Genomic DNA, 16,576 nt, shown 5'->3' on the forward strand with positions numbered 1-16,576 from the left:
TTATTTGTAATCACACATGCCAACATTATTAATCCATATATTACGCTTTGTTGTCATTATCATCTAAAGAAACATCAACAACTTTCTAAATCGGCAAAGGGGAACACTTACTGGAAAGAGACCGTTTTCTATTCTCTCATCACGTACTGTAGTTGCCCATCAACTTTGAAAAACACGTGGGTCAAAATCCATGTTGTTCTACGTCTACAATATCTGATGGTACCGGCATCCTTTCCCCCCCGATAGTGGAAAGTCCGGAAGAAAAGGTGGTTTAGCACAGGTATGAATATGGTCCGTTTCTATTTTGAAAGCAATCGGTCAAGTGACAGCCAGTTGTCCAATGTATTATCCACTTCTCAAACACAGCCAAATAATGGTTAAGAATGGTGTATTCTCAGGTGGGCGTGGCTTGCGCCTTGCTATTAAAATGGCGCACAGGAACACGGACAGTCACCGCGAAAACGGAGCCGACTACGGGTTCAGTTACGGCGGGCGGACAGCGCCGATCTAGACGCGGCACAACTCATTAATGGGCACATTCTACATACCTGTGGTTCGTTGAGGTTTGCTTGGCATTGTGCAGGAACAGGTTTGCAGTGTGATACTGCCTTGTTCTTTATGCTAGTATTCTTATTTCCCAGTTCCTCAAGAACGTAGAACAGTAAACTGTAAAAAGAATTGCAAAAAAGACTACAGCCTTTTCTGGTATCCGCCACATGAGGGACAGAGACACGCACCTGTTCATTCTTGTCAGGTAAAGAGAGGTTGGCCTTCACGTCAGCCTTCATCCGTCTGAGCAGGTAAGGGTTAATGGTATCCCTCAGAACACACGCACACTTATACGCTGTCTGGACCTAGAAAAACACAAAAAGACAACGATTCAAGACACGCGCACAATTTTACACAGTCTGGACCTATAACAAACAAGACGCACAACAAAGAGTTACAACAAATGACAGCAAAGACACCAACACAATGGTTCAACAGCCCCTTGGGTAAACATACATGACACACACACGCGCCTTCTGAAGGGTCAGATGAACAAACACTTGACCACGACACCTATAATGGAACATTTGTCCTGGGGCATGTTTGTCGTTTAGCCCCCCCCCCACCTCCCTCTATCCACTCCTTCCCTCTCAGCAGATTGGGCCATTAAACATTGATCAGAGTGCTTATGGTGGTCTCTAGAGGGGGAACTCTCTCCCTTTCATCAGCTGCCTATAGTGTGTGATCCAGTAAACGGCTTCAGCCCAGGGTCACGATTTAACCCTTTAAACCGTTTGTTGTCATCCACCTCACTGGGGGGGGGGGGTGAGTGAGATCAGGGGGGACAGCCAGCAGGGGGCAAAAAGTGTTATAGCTGCAGGGCACTATATAACACAGAGCTAGAGAGGAGAGGGAGGAAGAAAGGGAGAGAGAGAGAGGACTATGGAAAGAAAGAGCGAGGGAGAGCAAGTTGAGGGTGGGGAGACGGAAGATGGACACAGATGGGGGGGTGAGAGAGAAAGAGAGGAGCGAGAGAGGGGTAGAGCTATAGAGAGAAAGAGTGCTTTGCCCGCTCATCATTTAATAACTTCAATAATTAGTAAAGGTTTTTTATTATCGACAGCGGAAACACGGATGGCCATCTAAAAGCAGCTAAATAATTAAATCCAGTCAATGTGTGTGTGTTACCTCTAGAGCCAGTTAAATAATTAAATCCAGTCGGTGAGTTATTAATGACTGGACACTAATGACTGAGGATCATCGTTTAGCAGCTCACCGCCTCTTTCTCTGTCCATCCCTTCTCACCCCCCCTGTCCATCCTCTTCCTCCCTCTCTTCATCCCCTACCTCTCTTCCATCCCCTCCATGTGAATAAAATCCTGATGTCAAATCCTGAGAAATGACCTTTTGTAACAATAGTAAGATCAACTCCCTTCTTCCAAAAATGACGAGAGCGCCAAATTGTGTGTCCGTGTGTTACCTGTACAGGTGAAGCGTTGCTGTAGCCCCCCATGGTGATCGGTACAGAGAACTGTTCCATAAAAATAGGCAGCGTGCCCAGTTTTCCAGGGAAGACAAAGTCAAATAGACTCCACAGCTCCTTCAGATTGTTCTGCATAGGACTGCCAGATAGAATGAACCTATGAGGAGTACGGAACTAGAGACGGAGAAAGGGAGTGAAAGAGCGAGAGATGAGGAGAGAGGTAGAGAGAGAGAGAGAGAGGGGTGAGTGTGAGAGAAAAAGAGGGTGAGAGAGGAGAGGTAGAGAGAGGGGTGTGTGTGAGAGAGAAAAAGAGGGTGAGAGGGGTGTGTGTGAGAGAGAGAGGGGTGTGTGTGAGAGAGAAAAAGAGGGTGAGAGAGAGGGGTGTGTGTGAGAGAGAGAGAGGGGTGTGTGTGAGAGAGAAAAAGAGGGTGAGAGAGGAGAGGTAGAGAGAGGGGTGTGTGTGAGAGAGAAAAAGAGGGTGAGAGAGAGGGGTGTGTGTGAGAGAGAGAGGGGTGTGTGTGAGAGAGAAAAAGAGGGTGAGAGAGGAGAGAGAAAAAGAGGGTAAAAGGGAAGAAAAAATCTTGATTAGCAGCATGGATGGAACAAAACACTATACCACATACTTATACTGTAGCTATCCAGGACCAGGGTTGCTGACCAACGGTTTATTGAGCTGTGTGAGGGTACCTGTTTGCAGGCAGTGGTAACTCCAGCGTGAGGGTTGCGGATCTTGTGTCCCTCGTCCAGTATAACGTAGTGCCAGCCGTCGTATCTCTGCAGGGTCTCCTGCATGATCCTCACGGCTGAATACGACGTTATCAAGACACCATGACATGCTGCCATCTCTGATATCAACTTCTCCTAGAGCGAGACAAATCAGCCCCCGCATCACTCTCAAGCGCCAAAATGACTCTCCGCCACACAGAGTGCCTACGCAGTTTCAACATTTAGATAATAAACCATTTCACCTTTCCATTGAGTTAACGATGGTGGATTGGTTGATTTCCAGTTAAGTACAGAAAAGTATCATCCAACCCATCAGGTATCTCCCTGCACCCTCATATGCCATGTCTTGAAATATGCAGACAGATTAAAAGTACATTTACAATGTAATACTTCTGACATTCACTAACTTTGGGACTTTATAGCATTCCCAGAAGGCATGGATTATTGAGTTATTGTTAGTTGTACTGTAGAATGAGAATATTGTCATGTGTAAATTTGAGTTTATTAAGCATATATTAACTGTAATTGTGTTATGTTCCAACATTCCCATCTTGTGCCAATGTCAGTTCTTTTTAAGTCTTGGTTCCAGTAGTATTTTTTCCTAGGAGATTGTCAGTAGTATAGGCTCTCTATAAGGTTTGGTATATCTTACCCAGCACATGAATATCCTATTCTGACTCAAATAGGGATCCCACAAGACTGGAAAGGGGGATACCTAGTCAGTTGTCCAACAATGTATTCAACTGAAATGTGTCTTCCGCATTTAACCCAACCCCTCTGAATCAGAGAGGTGCGGGGGTGGTGCTTTAAATCGACATCCACGTTTTTGCCTTCAATGTTGAAAAGATAACATTTACATTTCTTGAATTAAACTTTTGAAAAGATCTACATTGGTCAGTCCAAAATTGCTTTTTAATTCTGTCATGGAAATACATTTATTTCCTATTATCACGTCATTAAAAAGTTTCTATGCCTTTAGTTTTCCATGTAGACCAATTTATCTGTGAATTCTGAAAAGCTATACAAGGATTGTTCCATGGGGGTGTTTTTAGGGAGTGATATTGGTGCTTTTTCGTTTCGGTTTCTTCCATATTGTTACAGTGTTCTTAACTATGAAGTTGTTAATGTGCTTAGCTTTATCCTTTGATAATAAACACGTAAAATGATTCTGGGGATGAGCATCCTCTACATGTACCCAGTGTTCCTCTTTAGTGCACTTAAATAAACTCAGCAAAAATGGCCTTAGCCCTCACCCTCCGATCCAACAGGTCCCAGATGTGTTCGAGGGGATCCGGGCTCTTCGCTGGCCATGGCAGAACACTGACATTCCTCTCTTGCAGGAAATCACGCCTAGAACGAGCAGTATGGCTGGTGGCATTGTCATGCTGGAGGGTCATGTCAGGATGAACCTGCAGGATGGGAGGAGGAGGTCTTCCCTGTAACGCACAGTGTTGAGATTGCCTGCAATGACAACAAGCTCAGTCCGATGATGCTGTGACACACCGACCCAGATCATGACAGACCCTCCACCTCCAAATCGATCCAGCTCCAGAGTACAGGCCTCGGTGTAAAGCGCATTCCTTCGACGATAAACGCGAATCCGACCATCACCCCTGGTGAGACAAAACCGCGACTCGCCAGTGAAGAGCATTTTTTGCCAGTCCAGTCTGGTCCAGCGACGTTGTTGCCTGATGTCTGGTGAGGACCTGCATTTACAACAGGCCTACAGGCCCTCAGTCCAGCCTCTCTCAGCCTATTGTGGACAGTCTGAGCACTGATGGAGGGATTGTGCGTTCCTGGTGTAACTAGGGCAGTTGTTGCTATCCTGTACCTGTCCCGCAGATGTGATGTTTGGGTGTACCGACCCTGTGCAGGTGTTGTTACACGTGGTCTGCCACTGCGAGGACGATCAGCTGTCCTCCCTGTAGCGCTGTCTTAGGCGTCTCACAGTACAGACATGGCAATTTATTGCCCTGGCCACATCTGCAGTACTCATGCCTCCTTGCAGCATGCCTAAGGCACATTCACGCAGATGAGCAGGGACCCTGGGCATCTTTCTTTTGGTGTTTTTCAGTAAGTAGAAAGGCCTTTTTTAGTGTCCTAAGTTTTCATAACTGTGACCTTAATTGTCTACCGTCTGTAAGCTGTTAGTGTCTTAATGACTGTTCCACAGGTGCCTGTTCATTAATAGTTTATGGTTAATTGAACCATTAAAGCATGGGAAACAGTGTTTAAACCCTTTACAATGAAGATCTGTGAAGTTATTTGGAATTTCACGAATTATCTTCGAAAGACAGGGTCCTAAAAAAAGGGACGTTTCTTTTTTTTATTGAGTGTACATGTCGCAAGCAAAAGCCCTGGGTGGTTAATACACCTTCAGACTTACGTGCTGGCCAAACCAGACGCGCCTGTCTGCATGCGCACGTTGACTTTGTTCAGCCACACCAGAAGCGATTAGGACACGCAGATTGTTTTGATATCTCAAACTCTGAACCAATTATAATAATTTGTGTACAGGTCAAATTTGCATTAAACATTTATGACAATCTAGCTTGCTGTTGATAGCTAATTTGTGCTGGGATATAAACACTGGAATATTTTATCTGAAATACACAAGGTACTCTAACTCTGACAATTAATTCAGATAAAACGGTAAACCGAATTTGTTTCTTAACATCATTGCTCCTCCATCCTACAGGCTTCTTTTTCTTCGTTGGACTTGATATGGCGGTTGGCAACCAACTTTACAGCATTACTACAACCGACTGGAGTATGGACATCAGTTCATCTTTCAATCACCCACGTGGGCTCCTAAAAACCAATGAGGAGATTTGAGAGGCTGGACTTGAGTGTCACAAATAGAACCACCTATTTTCACTCGCTGTCTCGCGGGAGCAGTGTGGGTGCACTGATTGAATAACATGTATGTGTCCATTTATTTTGCGACGCGAGCAGTGTGGTCAGCATTGTTAGGAAGATATAAAACGTTACTTAATTCTTTGACTTTTATTTGCCCTTTAAAAAGAATGTATTCGGTGGGGTAAATTGGTATTACAGAGAATAAAAATAAAAATGTATGTATTGTGTAGAACAGATATGCTTGTCTTTCAAGAAGAAGAGGGAATTGTGTCAGCTCTACTCATTACATTTCTATCATTGAAAACATGTCACCTTCACTGAACTCCAGTCCTCACACCGCCAGCTGATGGTGACGCATTACTTCGCAGTACCATAGAGACTGGTTAATTAAAGGTGCATGTGGAGTTTGTAGCTCTTCACTATTAAAGAAGGGGGAGGCATGAGGAGCCAACTCTGCATAATCCGTTCTTTGGTGCCTCCCCAAAGGAAACCCCTTTTAAAAAAAATACTAAAAAAATAAATAAAAAACTTGCACCCCCAGAGGGGTTGGGTTAAATGTGGAAGACACATTTCAGTTGAATGCATTCAGTTGTACAACTGACTACAGTAGGTATCCCCCCCCCCAGCCCAGCCTGCATCACCCATTAATCACTGTGTCACACCCACACAACTTGCTGGGTGCGATCTACAGTGTAAAGTAATTAATATCTACCAGTGTACCACTAATTAATTTACATCTCCCTCAGAGTGGAATCCTCCACAAAATGCTGACAGGAGAAAAGATACAGCACAAGAAAAACACCTGAATACACATCCCCTACCTTTGTTTGGGTGAAGGATCCCGTGTCGTGTAGGACAGCCACTCTGAATGGGGGCCACCAGGTGTGAAACTCACTGACCCACTGGTGCATGACTGTAGCTGGACACACTATCACTGTAGGACCTAGTCCTTGGTATCTGGAAAACACACACACACACACACATAGGATTAGGTAAAGTTCGTGGTTTGTGTTTCAGTCAGGCTGCTGGCATGTTATGGTTCATTCACACCGACATAAATAGCCAAATTAGGGCTGTGACAGACTTGGAAAATGAGGTTACGGTAGTTGGCCATTACCGTTCAGGTTCGTACACTTGTTACATGGACATGCGGCTTAATAAAACCCATTTGAAACGAGCAATTAACACTTCCCTATTATCATGGCATTTTATTCTTATTATTCGGGTTATTACAAATACGGAAATGCCAGGATGGAGGATCTGTTGCATATTGACACAACATTAAACAAAAGAAAGATATACAGTTGAAGTCAGAAGTTTACATACACCTTAGCTAAATACATTTAAAAACTCAGATTCACAATTCCTGAAATTTAATCCAAGTAATAATTCCCTGTTTTAGGTCAGTTAGGATCACCACTTTATTTTAAGAATGGGAAATGTCAGAATAAAAAGTAGAGAGAATGATTCATTTCAGCTTGTATTTCTTTCATCACATTCCCAGTGGTTCAGAAGTTTACATACACTCAATTAGTATTTGGTAGCATTGCCTTTAAATTGATTAACTTGGGTCAAACGTTTCAGGTAGCCTTCCACAAGCTTCCCACAATAAGTTGGGTGAATTTTGGCCAATTCCTCCTGACAGACCTGGTGTAACTGAGTCAGGTTTGTAGGCCTCCTTGCTCGCACACGCTTTTTCAATTCTGCCCACAAATTTTCTATAGCTTTGAGGTCAGGGCTTTGTGATGGCCACTCCAATACCTTGACAGTGTTGTCCTTAAGCCATTGCATTGTGCCACAACTTTGGAAGAATGCTTGGGGTCATTGTTCATTTGGAAGACCCATTTGCGACCAAGTTTTAACTTTCCGACTGATGCCTTGAGATGTTGATTCAATATATCCACATCATTTTCCTGCCTCATGATGCCATCTATTTTGTGAAGTGCACCAGTCCCTCCTGCTCCAAAGCACTCCCACAACATGATGCTGCCATCCCCGTGCTTCACGGTTGGGATGGTGTTCTTCAGCTTGCAAGCTTCCCCATTTTTCCTCCAAACTTAACGATGGTCATTATGGCCAAAACGTTCTATTTTTGTTTTATCAGACAAGAGGACATTTCTCCAAAAAGTACGATCTTTGTCCCCATGTGCATTTGCAAACCGTAGTCTGGCCTTTTTTTTATGGTGTTTATACTTGCATGCTATTGTTTGTACAGATGAACGTGGTACCTTCAGGCGTTTGGAAATTGCTCCCAAGGATGAACCAGGCTTGTGGAGGTCTTGGCTGATTTCTTTTGATTTTCCCATGACGTCAAGCAAAGAGGCACTGAGTTTGAAGGTAGGCCTTGAAATACATCTTCAGGTTCACCTTCAATTGACTCAAATTATGTCCATTAGCCTATCAGAAGCTTCTAAAGCCATGACATTTTCTGGAATTTTCCAAGCTGTTTAAAGACACAGTCAACTTAGTGCATGTAAACTTTTGACCCACTGGAATTGGGATACAGAGAATTATAAGTGAAATAATCTGTCTGTAAACAATTGTTGGAAAAATGACTTGTGTCATGCACAAAGTAGATGTCCCAACCGACTTGCCAAAACTATAGCTTGTTAACAAGAAATTTGTGGAGTGGTTGAAAAACAAGTTTTAATGACTCCAACCTTAAGTGTATGTAAACTTCCGAAGTCAACTGTATACTACTGGTCAAAAGTTTTGAAACACCTACTCATTCAAGGGTTTTTCTTTATTTGATTATTTTCAACATTGTAGAATATTAGTGAAGACACCAAAACTATCAAATAACACATTCAATAATGTAGTAACCCCTTCCCAAAAGTGGTTAACAAATCAAAATGCATTTTATATTTGAGATTCTTTAAAATAGCCATCCTTTGCCTTGACAGCTTTGCACACTCTTGGCATTCTCTCAACCAGCTTCAGCTGGAATGCTTTTCCAAGAGTCTTGAAGGAGTTCTCACATATGCTGAGCACCTGTTGGCTGCTTTTACGTCACTCTGCGGTCCAATTAATCTCAATTTGGTTGATGTCAGGGGATTGTGGAGGCCAGGTCATCTGATGCAGCACTCCATCACTCTCCTTCTTGGTCAAATAGCCCTTACACAGCCTGGAGGTGTGTTGGGTCATTGTCCTGTTGAAAAACAAATTTTAGTCCCTCTAAGCCCAAACCAGATGGGATGGTGTATCACTGCAGAATGCTGTGGTAAACATGCTGGTTAAGTGTGCCTTGATTTCTAAATAATTCACAGACAGTGTCACCAGCAAAGCACCCCCACACCACCTCCTCCATGCTTCATGGTGGGAAAAACTCAAATGCAGATCATCCGTTCACTCACACCGCGTCTCACAAAGACACGGCGGTTGGAACCAAAAATCTCCAACTTGCACTCCAGACCAAAGGCCAAATTTCTACTGGTCTAATCCATTGCTTGTGTTTCTTGGCCCAAGCAAATCTCTTCTTCTTCTTCTTGGTGTCCTTTAGTAGTGGTTTCTTTGCACCATGAAGGACTGATTCACAGTCTCCTCTGAACAGTTGATGTTGATCTGTGTCTGTTACTTGAACTCTGACTGGTAACTCATAAACTTATCCTCTGCAGCAGAGGTAACACTGGGTCTTCCATTCCTGTGGCGGTCGTCATGAGAGCCAGTTTCATCACAGAGCTACACATGGTTTTTGCGTCTTATAGTAATAGTGGACTGTATTTTCTCTTTGCTTATTTGAGCTGTTCTTGCCATAATATGGACTTGGCATTTTACCAAATAGGGCTAACTTCTGTATACCTCCCGTACCTTGTCACAACACAACTGACTGGCTCAAACACATTTTATTTTATTTAATCTTTATTTAACTTGGCAAGTCAGTTAAGAACAAATTCTTATTGACAATGACGGCCTAGGAACAGTGGGTTAAATGCCTTGTTTAGGGGCAGAACGACACATTTTTACCTCGTCAGCTCGGGGATTCGATTTAGTAACCTTTCGGGTTACTGTCCCAATGCTCTAACCACTATGCTACCTGCCATCCACATTGTGGAAAGAAATTACACAAATTAACTTTTAAAAAGGCACATCTGTTAATTGAAATGCATTCCAGGTGACTACCTCATGAAGATGGTTAAGAGAATGCCAAGAGTGTGCAAAGCTGTCATGATTAAAAAAAAAAAAAAAAAAAAAAAAAACTTGAATGAGTAGGTGTTCCAAAACTTTTGACCCGGTAATGCGTGTCTACCGGTACTCTATGCCTATCAGTTGACTTCCCTGTAATACAAAAAAGCAACACAGATCCTATTTTGACGCACAAAACCATTCAAATGAAATCCGATGGGTTTTCTACTTTACCCAAAATATTCACATAATGTCACAAACCCTGCTGTTGCAGCCATTCGATGGTAGTGGCATAGAAATATGTTCTTCAAAGAGAGGACGCAGTAATGAGACAAAGTAGCCTAAGCTACTGAAAAAGCCAAGATTAAATCATGACAGGAGCGTTTGATTCTTAAACCCCCCCATAAAAGCACCTGTCAATCAAATGCCACATGCGTTGATGCCACAAGCAATAGAATGAAGATGTAATTGACAACGATTAAGATAGAAAGAAATACATGCAACATGCCCATATGTTGGTCATAGTGACGTGGATCAGAAAACCAGTCAGTATCTGCAGCGCGACACATCTCCTTTGCATAGAGTTTATCAGGCTGTTGATTGTGGTCTGTGGAATGTTGTCACACTCTTATTTAATGGCTGTGCGAAGTTGCTGGATCTTGGTGGGACCTGGAACACGCTGTCGTACACATCAATCCAGAGCATCCCAAACATGCTCAACTGGTGACATGCCTGGCGAGTATGCAGGCCATGGAAGAACTGGGACATTTTCAGCTTCCAGTAATTGTGTACAGATCCTTGCGACATGGGGCCGTGCATGAACATGCTGAAACATGAGGTGATGGCAGCAGATGGTCTGCCATCTGCCCTGTACAGTTGAAACCGGGATTCATTTGTGAAGAGCACACTTCTCCAGCATGCCAGTGGCCATCGAAAGTGAGACTTTGCCAATTGAATTCAGTTACGAAGTCGAACTGCAGTCAGGTCAAAATGATGAGCTTCTCCGATTTGGTTTTGGACAGTTTGGGCAAAAATTATTCGGCTGTGCAAACACACAGTTTCATCAGGGTGGCTGGTCTCAGATGATCGAGCAGGTGAAGAAGCCGGATGTGGAGGTCCTGGGCTGGCATGGTTATACATGGTCTGCGGTTGTGAGGCCGGGTTGGACGTACTGCCAAATTCTCTAAAACAACGGAGGCGGCTTATGGTAGAGAAATTAACATTAAATGATCTGGCAACAGCTCTGGTGGACATCGGTGGCATTATGTTGAGTAACAAAACTGCATATTTTAGAGTGGCCTTTTATTGGCTCCAGAACAGGGTGCACCTGTGGAATGATTGTACTGTTGAATCAGCTTCTTGATATGCCACACCTGTCAGGTGGATGGATTATCTTGGCAAAAGAGAAATGCTCACTAACAGGGATAAACACATTTGTGTCCCAGATTTGATTGAAATAAGCTTTTTGTGCATATGAAAGATTTCTGGGATCTTTTATTTCACGGGACTAACACTTCGCATGTCACGTTTATATTTTTGTTCAGTGTGAATGGATGTAAAAAATAATAATAAAAAAAAAAATGACTTTGTTGACTTACTGTGTGACGTGAAGAAGAAAACAAATGACAGAAGCCCAGCTTATTAGTGGTGGTGAGTTAAGACAATCAGAAATCAGACATCCCCAAACGGGCACTTTCCTACATTTACCGTCCAGGTACTTGTGTGAGCGCTCAGGCGCGCACACTGCGTAAAAATTACCAGGAAAGAGAAACAAGACACAAGCTCATTGCTTACATGGAGCAGGTCAATTATGCTATGTAATAAACCAAAACGTGTTTTCCATAAATGTAGCAAACAACATTTCTACTCCGAGAATGAGAACTATAAATGAATGACAGGGTTTATCAATAAATTGTCTGTTTTACAAATGGTAGGCTACCACATGGGCATTCATAAAAGTGCTTTGCGGGCCAACACAGTATTTTACATTTACATTTAAGTCATTTAGCAGACGCTCTTATCCAGAGCGACTTACAAATTGGTGCATTCACAGTCTAGGATACTATTCTACTTAAGAGGGGCGGCAATTTTATTTTACTCGCATAGGGCGGTATATTGGCCAGGACCGGGCAGATATGAGGATTGGCACATTGTCCATTTGACATAACATTACCGCATTACAGGCCTCAGAGCCAGAACAACCTTGTCGACTGCTTTAAAAAAAAAGATGTATTTATTTATTTACTAGCAAGCAATGAAAACGTGCATTGTATTAAAGAAAGTTGACAAATCAAAACACTTTTTATTGAAGTGTCATAGCCTATAGTGTTCTAAAGCTGCCTGAGCATCCAAAGGACAGTTAAAGAGGAGGATGTAGACCGTTTAATGGATAGACTAAGTTAGCAAAACAATTGATTATAGTCATTAGTAAACACCCCCACTATTAGGCAAAGTTTAGCTACACGACAATAGATTTTTCTAATTATTTTTTTTATTTTAAATTTTACCCCCTTTTTCGTGGTATCCAATTGCTAGTAGCTACTATCTTGTCTCATCGCTACAACTCCCGTACGGGCTCGGGAGAGACGATACACAACCCAACCAAGCCGCACTGCTTCTTAACACAGCGCGCATCCAACCCGGAAGCCAATGTGTCGGAGGAAACACTGTGCACCTGGCAAACTTGGTTAGAGCACTGCGCCCGGCCTGCTACAGGAGTCGATGCGCGATGAGACAAGGATATCCCTACCGGCCAAACCCTCCCGAAACCGTACGACGCTATACCAATTGTGAGTCGCCCCACGGACCTCCCGGTCGCGGCCGGTTACGACAGAGCCTGGGCGCGAACCCAGAGTCTCTGGTGGCACAGATGGCGCTGCAGTACAGTGCCCTTAAACACTGCGCCACCCGGGAGGTCCACGACAATATAGTTAATACGATTTTTTTTTTAATCCGAAAAATGAATGTAGGCCTATTTCGACGGTTGTGGATAAAGAACGTTATAACAAAATAACCGTCAAAACCGTTGAGACGGTTTTACACGGTTATTAAATTATCGTCACAGCCCTAACTGCCATGAACTTCTGCTTGGTGGAAACCATTGATAGAGGCATAATTGAGTTTGCAAACAATCAATTTGTGGACGTTGACAGCAGACAGAGTATTGACCATCAGAGAGGTTCAATCCCTCTGGAGTGTGTGTGTGTGGAACCAGTGGGCCCCGCCTTCAACATGCTTTAATGTGGTTCACGTTTAATTGGCCCCCTCTGCCCCTGTGACCACGTCCACTAAGAATCACACACACACACACACACACACACACACACACACACACACACACACACACACACACACACACACACACACACACACACACACACACACACACACACACACACACACACACACACACACACACACACACACACACACGTGTCATGTCCACGTTTCCTTTGGTGTCTGCAGTAGAGAATGAGGGGAGTCTAATAATTGAAACATGTTTAATAATTCAGACTAAAACTCTCCAGCACAAATCACCCTAATGAAATATTCATTACTACACAGACTCCCAGTCTGAACACACGATAACGGCTAGAGTTTGTGTGTGTTCGTGCGAGCGTCAGACCTGGGTCCGAATCATAGACTTAGTTAGACGACAAATCTTTGTAACTGTCCCATTATGGCATCTGTGGGCATGAGCAGCACAATTGAGGCCATCTCCATTATAAAGTAGTTAATTTTCTTCTTCTACTACTACTACTGAATTGGTAAACAAACTGAAAGGGTGCATACTGCCACCTGGAGTCTGTTGTTTGAACAGGTATAAAGCCAAGGTTGGCAATTTAAACCACCTGCGGTAATGTAATGTTTGCTCACAAGTATAATTATTTGGCTGATCCCTGCTGATGAGCTGGATGGAATTGTGTGATCCTTCATTAACCCATAGGAAGTTCCACCCAGAAGACTACTTTAAAAAGTCCTCAATGGCAATGTCCATGGAAAAATGTATTATTTCCAAGGAGTGATCTCCATCCATCTTTAGGATCCAAATACTTGATCTGTGTCTGATTGAGCTTGCCTGTTGCAATGGAACTAATATAAAAGCTCAAATAATGCAGACCCCACCCTCCTGGCCCTCTCGACAGGCTAGAGCAAATGCTTAAAGTATTTGCAAGACTTCAAATAATAATTTAACCCAGGTCAGGTGTACGTGTGTGCATGCCCGTGTACCTGTAGTTGGACCCTCGTGTGCGTAGTTTGCTGTAGCTGAGGCCAGCCAGGAATGCGATGACTTGGATGGTTTTACCCAGACCCATCTCATCCCCCAGGATTCCCCCTGCCTGCTGGCAGTGTAGCTCCCACAGCCACCTTACACCTGTCTGCTGGTACCTGGAACACACGCACACACAGAAAGAGACAAAAGACACACACAGCTGTTAATACACGCACACGAACACGAACACACGCACACACACACACACACACACACACACACACACACACACACACACACACACACACACACACACACACACACACACACACACACACACACACACACACACACACACACACACCCCCCCGTCTGTCAAAAATCCACCCCCGCCCAAACACAAAGAGCACAGTGTATGTGGTGGTAAATTAATCGTTAGGTCATTGTCAGTAACGATTCCAGATAAAGAGACCGAAAGTGTAGAGACTGATCAGCTGTGAGCCACTTTGCTCACTTTCTACTTGAGTACTTTTTTACTCAACTCAGACTCAAGTTACTCAACTGAATACAGTCCAAAACAATCTGCCTGCTTTGAGTTCAATACGCTTCACTTATACTTACAATGATGTTCTGTGGTGATGATAAAACCAAATCTAAAACTGAATGTGTTCTTTTTTAATAAACTGGTCCACACACACACACGCAACTTATTATAATCATACTTTATGTATATAACCATTTACACTATCAGAGTTCATATTCAACAGGTATCAACATAAACATTAGTCATAAACATGACAAAATACAGTGGCAATTGGGAAAAGCTGTTACTTTGTTTGTTACTTACTTGAAGAGTTTATTCCAGAGGAATCCAGGCACTTTGAATCCTTCATCAAACTCAGCATCACTCTGGTCACTCTCCTCCTCTCCTCTCTCTCTCTTCTCCTCCCTCTCTCTCAGCCGCAGCCGCCTCCACCGCCTGTAAAAAGAGAAAACAGTCATCACTACTGTCATCCTCTCCCTTTCCTCTTCCTCTTCCTACAGGGGAGCAGGTGCTACTGTCACATAAGTCACTATAGCCCCGCCACCCCCCGTCTACACACTCTTGTATTGACTCTCCCTCAGCAATCTCCCCAAGGCCCAACAGTCCCATCTGGATCTCTCCCCCTACAACACGAGGATCAGGATCAGGTCCCACCTCTAATTTCATTACACTGATCGTAGATCAGCACACCTACTATGAGACGCTTTATGAATATGGGCCCAGACCCTTATGTGCATCTGAGCAGCAGAGATGTCCCATGCTGAAACAAGACCACTAAACATTTGCGGCCCGAACCTTGCTCTTTAAAATCCAAAGGGATGTGTGAGTAATTGGTGTAATCACCATCAGTTAGCATAGGGAATTCTTAAGCCGCTTTAAGGAGGGCAATCTAAGGCAGTTGAATTTTTATATATATATATTTACATGGTCTTTTGTGACATTCTTGAACAGATAGAGAGAAAAGGTGATAGTGAGGAAAGATAGAGGCTGTGTCAAAGTGCAGTAGGCCGGATTCAAACCTATGCCGGCATAGACGTGTGCCGGAGGCTACGGGATTACCACTAGACCAGCCAGGACACGTGTATTTTTAATAGACTAGCTGCATAGAGCGAGAGGGCAGTTAGTGGCAGAGTCGTCACACAGCAAATGAAGATTGATACAGACAATTAGTGGAGTGGGTTCCCTAGGAAAGGTGTGAGAGGGAGAGGACCGGAATCCATCTTCATTTGGTCCTGGTCCTGTCACTAAGGCTGGGAGACTGCTGCTCTTTGCTGGCCTGCTGAGACCAGCCACACTAATTAAGTCAAGGCATCGGCTCAGGTTATTACGCTTTTCTCTCTACACACTTCCCTTCCCCTCTCTCCTTTCCTTCTTTCTCTCCCCCTGTCCCCCTCTTGTCCTTTCTCACTCCATTCCCGTCCCTCTCGCTCTTCTTAACCGCTCTCTCAGCCTCCTGAGTCATTCCACCTCAAAAAGCACAAGAAAGAGGATTTCGAAACAGATAAGATAAGCATTCCTGAAACATTATTTTGTTGAAATATAATTTGATCTGAGAAATTAAGCTATTTGACTGCACCCAAATTGTCAATTTAAATTGATAGGATTCATAGTCAATGAATGCGATTTGGACCATAATTCTTCCTAACAATGAGTAAGACATGGGGAATCTAATAAAACAATTGTCAAGAGCCACCTACGAACCACCCACAGCCCACGCCAATCCCACTCCATCAACCAGTATACCATCAGCTTTGACATGCTGCTGCTTGGAGTATTACTTCATATTTTATAACGTATTCTCTGTGAATTTGGTGCTGTTCCCCTGTTTAGAGAAATTAGCCAATGAAGCCGCTTGCATCAGTGTGTTCCACAAGTACTAGGTTTAAACAAAATTGTGGAAGGAGCTGTGTTTTTAGCAACCTCAGGTACATACTAATGCTTTGATTCCATCTGAAATACACACCAAAGTTATTGAATACTTTATCGAGGTTATCTCCCAGATTGGAAACATTTGTGTTATTGCGTAAGACATGATTTTACAAATTAAATTACTGAGAATGTATGAATTCAATCTATTGTATAAACTGCCTTAATTTTGCTGGCCGTCATTGTAAATAAGAATTTGTTCTTCGCTGACTTGC

At 43.4% G+C, this 16,576-nt stretch overlaps 1 protein-coding gene across 3 annotated transcripts in view; it reads right to left on the reverse strand.

Moving 5' to 3' along the window:
- The window catches only part of ercc6 (excision repair cross-complementation group 6), a 49,282-nt gene that overhangs the window by 14,084 nt on the left and 18,622 nt on the right, over positions 1-16,576 (reverse strand). For all 3 annotated transcript variants that reach the window (XM_046359104.1, XM_046359102.1, XM_046359103.1), the window contains exons 9-14: positions 14,739-14,870; positions 13,909-14,067; positions 6,378-6,513; positions 2,659-2,832; positions 1,969-2,145; positions 738-854 (exon numbers count right to left, since the gene is read on the reverse strand). In XM_046359104.1, the coding sequence (XP_046215060.1) occupies positions 738-854; positions 1,969-2,145; positions 2,659-2,832; positions 6,378-6,513; positions 13,909-14,067; positions 14,739-14,870 (895 nt within the window). The remainder of the gene's footprint in view (positions 1-737; positions 855-1,968; positions 2,146-2,658; positions 2,833-6,377; positions 6,514-13,908; positions 14,068-14,738; positions 14,871-16,576) is intronic.

The sequence above is a fragment of the Oncorhynchus gorbuscha genome, linkage group LG08 (assembly GCF_021184085.1).
Source record: "Oncorhynchus gorbuscha isolate QuinsamMale2020 ecotype Even-year linkage group LG08, OgorEven_v1.0, whole genome shotgun sequence".
Taxonomy (NCBI): domain Eukaryota; kingdom Metazoa; phylum Chordata; class Actinopteri; order Salmoniformes; family Salmonidae; genus Oncorhynchus; species Oncorhynchus gorbuscha.